This window comes from Pyxicephalus adspersus, chromosome 6, assembly GCF_032062135.1.
Source record: "Pyxicephalus adspersus chromosome 6, UCB_Pads_2.0, whole genome shotgun sequence".
NCBI lineage: Eukaryota > Metazoa > Chordata > Amphibia > Anura > Pyxicephalidae > Pyxicephalus > Pyxicephalus adspersus.
The window spans coordinates 7,758,361-7,768,734 of NC_092863.1; the positions used below are offsets into that span (position 1 = coordinate 7,758,361).

The 10,374-nt window shown below is 44.3% G+C and overlaps 1 protein-coding gene across 4 annotated transcripts in view; it reads left to right on the forward strand.

Moving 5' to 3' along the window:
• Positions 1-9,089, forward strand: part of YTHDF1 (YTH N6-methyladenosine RNA binding protein F1) — a gene marked incomplete at its 5' end in the record, with an annotated part of 15,910 nt that extends 6,821 nt beyond the window's left edge. Inside the window, 4 exon segments of one of the 4 annotated variants that reach the window (XM_072414416.1) lie at positions 287-405; positions 2,609-4,156; positions 7,383-7,438; positions 8,682-9,089. In XM_072414416.1, the coding sequence (XP_072270517.1) occupies positions 287-405; positions 2,609-4,156; positions 7,383-7,409 (1,694 nt within the window). In that variant the 3' untranslated portion in view covers positions 7,410-7,438; positions 8,682-9,089. 4 annotated transcript variants of the gene reach the window in all.
• Positions 9,090-10,374: the final 1,285 nt, after the last annotated feature.

The window sequence follows — 10,374 nt, forward strand, 5'->3', positions numbered from 1 at the left end:
AAGTTCTACCAGAAATCCAGCAAGCTTTCAATTTCCTGTATTGGCCTTAGTTTGCTGCTTCTAAAGATCAACATCATCCCCTCTCTGTTCCCATAAGTGGGAGATGATCTACAGGAAGTTGTGAACTCACTGGATTGCTGGCAATGATTTTTATGTCTTTGTATTGGTGTACTGGTTGCAGCTGTAGCCCCTTTACTCTTTCCCCCTCTCCTACAGCTTTTGCTTAGACTGTGTCTTAGGCCATTCTTTGCCTAGTTAGTTTACAAACTCAATTTCTCCTCAAAAGTTTTTCCACTAGGGCGCTCAAACAATGATCTTATTTCAGTGCAAAATGGATCGTTACATCAGAAGGACAGCGTTCATGACAATGACTTCGAGCAGTACCTGTCCGGCCAGTCTAATCAGGTCAGTATGTGTGTCCTGCTGGGGGTTATTTACTAACATGCCATACTATAAAGGAAATCTGTCACACGTCTGTCTGCCACAAGCCTGTATACCTTATTAATCATTGGCAAAGATCTATTCAAAGAAGACCTGTTGCATGTTACATTTTATCAGTTTGAAGTTGCGAAATGCTCTAATGAGAGTGTTGGCTGTACAACAGAGAGCCATTAATATGTGAAAAATTCTAATTTCTTTCATGTGCACTAGTAATGTTACAGTCCATTGCTTTCTTTAACCTTGTGACTGTGTACAAAGTCAGCTCCATAAAGATTTGGCTTGTTAGATGTTTAGGAAATGTAATATCCTGTACAGAACCCTAATCCTTTTTTAACACTTTTGGGATGAAGAGTACTGATAATGAGCCAGATCTTTTCATTCAACATCAGTACCTGACCTAATTAATGCACCTTGGGCTGAATGGGCACAAATTCCCACAGATGGAATCTGAAAACTCAGGGTCTTGAAGAATGGGGCGGGTTAAATTTGCAAGAAAGGCTGAACTCAATAGAGTTTTGGAATAGTATGTCGATCTAGACAAGTCTTAACATTTTAAACATTGGGCAACCCCTTGCAATAACCGTAAAGTCCTCAGGGAACGCCCCTTCTATTTTTTGGAATCTGTATAGTAATAGCCTGGTAGGAAGTATCTGGGAAGAATACCTTTTTTTTTTTTTTGCTCGCTAGTGGGAAGAATGTCACCCTTACAAAAAGGAACATTGGTGGCTTCTGAACTCACCGGTAATTGCTCCAGAAAGGAACCCCTAGCAACCTCTGAAGGAAACTTAGGATTCCACACACCTCTAGTTGGGAAACGCTGCTTTAGGTGACATAGGTGTAATGGTCAGGTGTTCACAAACCTATGGCCTTTTAGTATAATATTATCACATGTGCTTACATCCACCTGTCCGCCTTGCTTGTTAATACTAGTCTTGGTTCTGGATATGTGATACAGGCTTACATTGTAGATCTCCGTGGTCTCCTGGGCAGGAAATAAGGAGAGGTCTCACTCCTATTGGCACACAGTGGTCAGAAAAAAAAGGAAAGATGGCTAACTACAACGTTACTACTTAAGCTGATAGAGGAGGAATATCATGTAACAGAATTGTCCTAAAATGGACACCATAATCCCGAGTCAGTGCTTTCTGCAGAAAGGGGAAGTTCTAAAGACCTTTTTTTGTAAATGATTAGAGAATTTCCCAGCTTGCATCCTGATAAGTGTGACGGAAACCAAAAATGAACAGTGTGTATCCATATATATTGAAGCTGTGGCAACATTGAATAGTTGCTCTTCAGGCCCATTCCTAGCCTCAGATACAGAATCCCCCTAGAATAGTGACAATACCCACCTTATGCCCTGATGTGGCACCCAGCCTCATTTTTAGCTACCAAAGGCACAATGTATTAGGAACAGACAAGTCATCTTTTTAGCAATCTATCGGTGTGTAATATAATTGTGTAAATTATAAAACACAAAAAAAATTACATTATAAACAGATTTCCTTTAGTTAGATTGCTGAGGCTATTTCAAATTTAAAGTTAGACCTTTTCCTTTTGTTTTTTTGGTAAGGATAGAGTTATTTTGTTCATGTAGCCGGTTATGTAAAGGATACAGGTTATTAAAATAGAAAAAAAAGAATAGCAATGTACCTGAGATATCAGTCATAGGTTACCCCCCCCCACACACACACCCTCTGGTATCCACCATCACAGGGTGTTGCAACCTTGAGTTTAGGAAGTTTTTGCTTTCAGTTTTCAAAAGCTTAGATGTAGGCTAGCAGAGAACTTAGAAGAAAAGGGGTGCACATCTGGTGTGCGTGGTATCCGTCTCATGAGACTAACCAGTCTCCACCTCCCTTGCTGTACTAATAAATCATTAATGGCCGGACAGCAGGCAGAAGCAATGAAAGGCCTTGGCTTTTAACCTGACAGCAGGCTTGATGCTGGCTTCCTTGGCCAATGCCAGTTTGGTCTAGGTATACATCTAAAAGCAACCTGTAAGCAATTTGATAGCAATTTTAAAATCAAAACCCATATTTGCTCTAGTTTTGTTTGTTTTTCCTGTGGTTAATGATCCCACATCTCCTGTTAAATTATACTAGATTTCAGGAATAAAAAGATCTAAATTACATGTTGTAGCTAATTTTCATTTTTATTTTTCCAACAGAGTAACAGCTACCCTTCCATGACAGACCCGTACCTCTCCAGCTACTACCCTCCATCGATTGGTTTCCCGTACTCCCTCAGTGAGGCACCGTGGTCAACAGGTGGGGATCCTCCTATTCCGTACCTCACCCCTTATGGACAACTGAGCAATGGAGACCACCATTTCATGCACGATGCCGTATTTGGCCAGCCAGGTGGACTTGGAAACAATATTTACCAACATCGCTTCAACTTCTTCCCTGAGAACCATGCCTTCTCTGCTTGGGGCACCAGCGGTTCTCAAGGACAGCAGACTCAGAACTCTGCCTATGGGGGTAGCTACAGCTATCCGCCGAGCTCTCTGGGGGGCACCATTGTAGATGGACAGACCGGGTTTCACAATGAGACTCTAAACAAGGCACCTGGCATGAACAGCATTGAACAAGGCATGGTGGGGTTAAAGATAGGCAGCAATGTTACTGCTTCTGCTGTCAAGACAGTGGGCTCTGTGGTGAACAGTGTAGGGATGCCCAGTGCGTTGTCTGGCAATGGGGGCACAAGCATTAGCATGCCACCTTCTAAACCAACCTCTTGGGCCGCCATAGCCAGTAAACCCGCCAAACCCCAGCCTAAGACGAAAACCAAGCCAGTGACCATCATAGGTGGAGCCCTGCCTCCACCGCCCATCAAACACAACATGGACATCGGCACATGGGACAACAAGGGCCCAGTCACAAAGCCTCCAATGCCTCAGCAGATCCCGTCTCCTCAGTCCATCCCTCAACCACAACCACAGCAGCAGCTGCTGCAGCCCATCCCGGCCCAACCACCGCCTTTGTCCCAAGCCCCTTTCCAAAACCCTCCGCCTCCACCGCAGCAGCAGCAACAGGCACCACAAAATCGCTGGGTGGCCCCCCGAAACAGGAACGCTGCCTACGGGCAAGGTGGGGGAACTGATGGTAATCCCTTGGGTGGGGCCCAGCCTCATGCTGCTCCTGGTAGTGACTCCCATCCAGTGTTGGAGAAGCTGAAAGCCTCCCACAGCTACAACCCCAAGGACTTTGACTGGAACCTGAAAAATGGGCGTGTGTTTATCATAAAGAGCTACTCCGAGGACGATATCCACCGCTCCATCAAGTACTCTATCTGGTGTAGCACGGAGCATGGGAATAAGCGTCTAGACAGCGCCTTCCGCTCCATGAACGGCAAAGGCCCGGTCTACTTGCTCTTCAGCGTCAACGGCAGTGGACACTTCTGTGGCGTGGCCGAGATGCGGTCACCTGTCGACTACGGCACCAGCGCCGGCGTCTGGTCGCAGGACAAATGGAAGGGCAAGTTTGATGTCAAGTGGCTCTTTGTCAAGGACGTCCCGAACAACCAGCTGAGGCACATCCGCCTGGAGAACAACGACAACAAACCGGTCACAAACTCGCGAGACACGCAGGAGGTGCCCTTAGAAAAAGCGAAACTAGTGCTTAAAATCATTGCCACTTACAAGCACACGACCTCCATCTTTGATGACTTTTCTCATTATGAGAAGCGCCAGGAGGAGGAAGAGGTCGTGCGCAAGGTAAAGAATTAGTCTTGTTACCTTTTGATGTATCTGTTTGTGGTTACATTTGTCTGGAAGGGGTAAAAATGTATTTGGTACCCAAATCAGTGTCTGTTTCAGAGGTAATCGATTTGTTTGAATTAAAGAACTGCATTGCATGTGCAGTAAATTGATTGTATGAACTCGGCTTGTGGCTAATCATTTTTTTTTCTACGTGTAAAGCTAATTGGTCTGGAGCAGGGCCAAAAAAAAGTAATTGGCTAATACCTAGCAGACAATGAAACTGTGCCAAGTCAGCAAGTCTTTCCACCATTTACATATTGTCATTCAGAATGCAGACAGCTTATCACACGTTCACTGGGAGTGTACTTCATTTAGCTGCGTGTCTATTTCCTCCCTGTGCTTCATGTGTCACCGAGCATAGTGAAATCTCTTGGGTAGGTTTGCTCCTTGGCATTGCTTGGTGGCCCCTGTATTTCAACCCAGCTCTTCAGTAACCACCCAAAAACAGCCGGGTGGTTACTGAAAAGTGCCGGGTGATGTGCCTGCTAAAAGAGGCTGGGGAAATCACTGCTTTGGTACAGAAGGGTTCATGAAATTTAGGAGGAGTGTTAGGAAATGCCTTCATTGCACACACATAATAAAAAGGGGTTATCGGATAACCTATTTTATGACAATGCAATGATGTGTACAGTAATGACTGGGGAAAAACAGTCCTGATCGGGTAGATGGTGCCGATATGTCTTCCATGGCTTGGTTAGCGATTTTTGACTTTTCTGCTCTTGCAATACTTTACACATTTCTTGCATCATTGCACACATGCTCTTCTTCCTGATTAGTAATCTAGCACAAGATTTACTGTTGCTCTTACTTCAGGCCTATTAGTCAGTCTAGACAGGAACCTATTCTCTAATTGAACTATAGCTGCTGATCATGAAGTGCTTTGAGATATATTCCTACTTCAGATTATGCCAGTTTATTCCCAGCATACACACCTGTCCCCTAGGTGATTTAAGCAGAATTTATTTATTTTTTTAGCTGGGTGGTAAGAAAGTGTAGGTGGGTCACCCTGTACAGTATTATGACCCAGCTCTTCAGTAACCACCCAAAAACAGCCGTGTGGTTACTGAAAATTGCTGGGTGGTGCACCAAGCTAAAAGGAGCTGAAGAGAACACTGTCGAGTCCAGGTCTTTGCACTCACATTAACACCAACACTGTATTGCAGGGTTCTCCCCAGGCACTTTTAGCTGGGCACACCACCCGCCACTTTTCAGCGCCCACCCGACTGTTTTTGGGTGGTTACCAAAGAGTTTGATCACAATACAGGGGCTGCCACCCACCTAAAATTTCTTCCCACCCGGCTTAAAAAAAAATTCTGAGTTGAGCATTGCATTGTATTGTAAGCTCAGACGATGTGATAATGTTTGAGTAGTGCATTTGACAACCCAGCTTAGGGGAAATGTATTGAAAGATTCCTATGCCATTCAGCCTGGAACAAAGCCAACAGCAATGCATCACAGAGGAGTATGTGCTGGGAAGAGAACTATAGAGTATTGTAGGTAAAGCTGCATCTTACCAATACTGTGACAGTAATTGTAAGGTATTTTAAAATCCAGGTATTGGACTTTAATTGGTTGTAAATTCAAATGGTAACAAATAAGTTTTTGAAAATGCACAAAAATGCTAATACAACTTAGCTGACTCAAAGGGAGTTTCTCTAGAAAGGAATGGGTACCCCGGCAGGTAGTGTTTGCATGCAAATGTTGTCTGGAAATGTTAAGGTCACATGCTCCTAAAATGACCCCTAGAAGAAGCAGGACCTAGTTCAATTTTTGCTGTGGGAGTCAAACTACCTTATATCTGAAGCCATCGGTAATGACATGTTTTACATCCAAGCTATCCTAATTTTGCATGGCAACATTAAGAATAAACTGACTTGCGTATTGTAACAAGGGCCATGACAAACCCAGGGACCAAATATTGTTAAAAATATTTAAATGGAATATTTACAACAGGCGTGCTTTGTTGTGCAAGGGGACAACCAATTTTACCTAGTCTGTGTGGCTTTATGGCTTTTGTTGTGAATGAGTTCTGGGAAAACCTTGACCACTGGGTACATATCAAGTTGCAAGAAGGACAGATGTTAGCAGTACAAAGCGAGCGACATGACATTGGGTGCATGGAGAGAACGGAGGCTACTAAGTGACCTGATCTGTGGGTGACCTAAGCTTTCATTACCACTGCCATGCAGGCAAGTCATTGTCTTTGTCCTCCTTTACTGATAATTACATTGATCCTCCTCATAGCTCCTTCAACAGCCAACTCTAAACTGGAAACTTGAGCAGCAATAGTGTAGGCAAGGTGTTAATAGGTAACAGAGAGAGCACTTAAAACTCTACTTGATTTTCCTGTTTCCCTGTCCTAGAGATGCAGCTGAAAATGAGGAACAGAGAATACACATTTGTCACAGAAATTGGTGTTGATTGTGGCAAGTATTTACTTGGCACACAGAAACAAACCTGTGAATGGTACCCGTACCCTATTTTACCCAAAGCATAAAAAGCAAACATCGCTGTTCATTCCTATTTATAATCTGTGCAGCTGTACAGCAAACATGGAGAGCTAATAGAAAGACTTTAATTACGCGTAAGAATACGTTTAGCCTTTTTGTATTCAGTGCAAAAGTAGAACAAATTCTGGTCTGAATAAAAAAATCACCACTATTCAGGTGCTGGAGATTTTAATAATTATTTATTGTCACATTCTAATGGCCTATTGTCATACAGTTAGTAATCTTATAAATCACAAGAGCTTGTTGATCAATCCAAAAATGGTACGTAACAAAACTTCTACATTTTTATCATGCATCAATCCTTCAATTCTTTTCTCTAAAGGTTCCTAACCTCTTGGAAGGTAAAGCTTGCCCTGGACTTCTCTCATTCTCAGACCTAGAAAGTAGAGTTTGGGTTGAAGTTTGCAGCTACAAAGCTTGCACACAATTCTTGGTTACCACCAATATGCTGTAAAAGTTACAGAAAGGGATTAATTCTGCAGATATTGCTCCACTATAGCTTGTTTTTGAGAAAGTGCTCACTTATGTTTGCAGCATGGAGTTGTGCGGGGATTATATTTGGTTTGTATCGGGTCATTTGTTTTTACATCTGTTTGTTCATTGTACCTCTTCATGAAGGGGCTGTGTTTGTTTTGCCTGCTCAATCTGTCTTCTCCCTTTCATTTGCATAGAGTGGCATCAGAGACAGGAACTGCTAGCAAAAGAGAGGGAGAAGAAGGTTCTGAAGGTAAATCATTCTAAAAGCAGCCTTCTGTGTTGCATTTATGAGATTGTGGGATGCGGGCTGATAACCCACTCCTGTTAATTCTAAATAAACATATATGACCAATATAGATGCCATGTTTATTGAAATCTGCATGGGTAATTGATCAGCTAACTGAGATATTAGCAGTGATATATAAGTACATTTCCTCTGGAGAGCTGTTATGTTTCCCTTTCCAATGTTTAAAGATTAGTCGGAGATGGGAACCCAGAAACTTTATATAGGCAGCATTTTTAGCTGCCACAAGTAATTTTGACATTACAAAATTACTAATCTACAATTAGGACTCATATATTAGATAATGATTTGCTTCCATTCTTGGGGGAGCAGCTAGGGAACCCCCACCACCATCACCTTTCCTGTTCTAGAGCCCCCGTATACAAACCCAGCTCTCTAAAGACATTGTGAACTCAAGTGGCTAGTTAGTATAAAGCCCCTTTGAACATATTATGGATAATTGAAACACCAAGAAGGAGTTCTTAGGGTTGGAGTTAGTGGAAAGGTATTGTTCCCCCTTTCTGGAAGTCATCTATAGCAGCGGTCGCCAACTTTTTTGATCCCACGAACTACTAAAATTCCCAGCTCCTGACCGCGCATGCGCTGGGAGCCAGGTGTCAATAAAAGGGGGGTTGATGTAATAAGATAACCCTGCCCTCTCCCATGCAAATCTGAGCCTGGGGACTGTACAGGGGACGTGTTCCACGCCTCTGGCATGTGCGTCTCCCCCCCGCGGGGTCCTTCTTCTGACCCCACTTTGGGGTGCATCGGCCAGAGCCGCGGACCACCAACATTTTCCCGTGGACCACCGGTTGGCGACCGCTGACCGCTTAAATATAGTAATTAAATAAACATGCCTGACTACCATATGAGATCCCCCTAGTGCTAGCTGCATGTCCTAATGCTGAACTCTGGTAAAATGTATAAAATGATCCCTTGCTTCTACCATCCATTGAATGTAAATACATCAGCCCTGCATTGCATGGGATGATACTGAAGTCCCACTCACAATTGGGAGCTGCAGCAGTGCAGAAGAATGCTAATCTGTCTATCCCTACGCAAGGGTACTTTGGGGTAAGGCGGGTTCTTTAAAATGAAACATATTGCTTTCATTTTGTTAGATTCACTTAAATAAAGTTAGCTTTTATTGCATTCCATTTATTTAGCAGCATTAACCGAATGTCTTGCTTTGTATCTCATTTCTTTACAGGAGCGCCAGACTCGAAGCAAACCATAAGGACACGGCTTCACCTTTCTGAATAGAACTGATCTTAAAGACAAAAAAAAAAAAAAAAAAGTAACTTTCAGAGGTGATTAAAATAAAGGAAAAAACTGAAATAGACATTTTGTGGTGCAGCCTGTAGGCCTCGGACTGAAATGACGCTTTTCAGTATCTGTGTATCTTCTAACGCAGGCTACAACATAACCTCCACTCCTAAAATAATTTCATTTTTTTTTTTTTTTGTTCATCTTCTTCTTTTGGCCAGTCCACCTGTCTTTCTTGTATCATTATACACCTGTAGAATATAAATGTACTCTTCTTCCCACCCCTTCACCCCAACTCCCTCTCCTGACCCAAATACCTGCTTTATATTTGTCCTGAGGAATTAAACAAAAATATTAGTTTGTCAAACTGACCCACTAAGAGAGAGAGCGCAGAGGACGAAAGAGAGTGCGCAGAGGACAGAGAGAAAGAGCAGTGGATGAGAGAGAGACAGCTGAGGACAAGAGAGAGACAGCAGAGGACAAGAGAGAGACAGCAGAGGACAAGAGAGAGACAGCAGAGGACAAGAGAGAGAGAGAGAGAGAGAGCGCGCAGAGGACAGAAAGAGTGCAGAAGACAGAAAGAGGGAGCAGAGGACACAGGGAGAGAGAGCAGAGAGAGAGCGAGAAAGAGAGAGAGAGCGCGAGCGAGCGAGCAAAGGACAGAGAGAGCAAAGGACAGAGAGAGAGAGCGCAGAGGACAGAAAGAGAGTGCAGAGGACAGGGAGAGAGAGCAGAGGACAGAGAGAGAGAGAGAGAGAGAGAGAGAGCACAGAGGACAAGAGAGAGAGCGCACAGAGGACAGAGAGAGAAAGAGAGTGCAAAGGACAGAGAGAAAGAGAGGACAGAGAGAGTGAGCGCAGAGAACAGAGAGAGAAAGAGAGCGCAGAGGACAGAGAGAATGAGAGGACAGAGAGAGTGAGCGCAGAGGACAGAGAGAGAGAGAGCACAGAGGACAAGAGAGAGAGAGAGCGCACAGAGGACAAGAGAGAGCAGAGGACAGAGAGAGAGAGAGAGAAGAGAGGACAGAGAGAGAAAGAGAGAAGAGAGGACAGAGAGAAAGAGAGCGCAGAGGACAGAGAGAGATAGAGTGAGCACAGAGGACAGAGAGAAAACGAGAGCGTTGAGGAGAGAGAGAGAGACAAAGCGCACAGGGGGCGAAAGAGAGAGCGCAGAGGACAGAGAGGGAGCAGAGGACAAGGGAGAAAGAGAGAGCAGAGGACACAAAAGAGACAGAGAGAGAGTGCAGAGGACAAGAGAGAGAGCGCAGAGGACGAGAGAAAGAGCGCAGAGGACGAGAGAAAGAGCGCAGAGGACGAGAGAAAGAGCGCAGAGGACAGAGAGAGAGAGCAAAGGACAGAGAGAGAGAGCAAAGGACAGAGAGAGAGAGAGCAGAGGATGAGAGAAAGAGCGCAGAGGACAAGAGAGAGCAGAGGACAAGAGAGAGCAGAGGACAGAGAGAGCAGAGGACAGAGAGAGAGAGCGCAGAGGACAGAAAGAGAGAGCAGGGGACAGAGAGAGAGAGAGATCAGAGGACGAGAGAGAGAGAGAGCGCAGAGGACGAGAGAGAGAGAGAGCGCAGAGGACGAGAGAGAGAGAGCGCAGAGGACGAGAGAGAGAGAGCGCAGAGGACGAGAGAG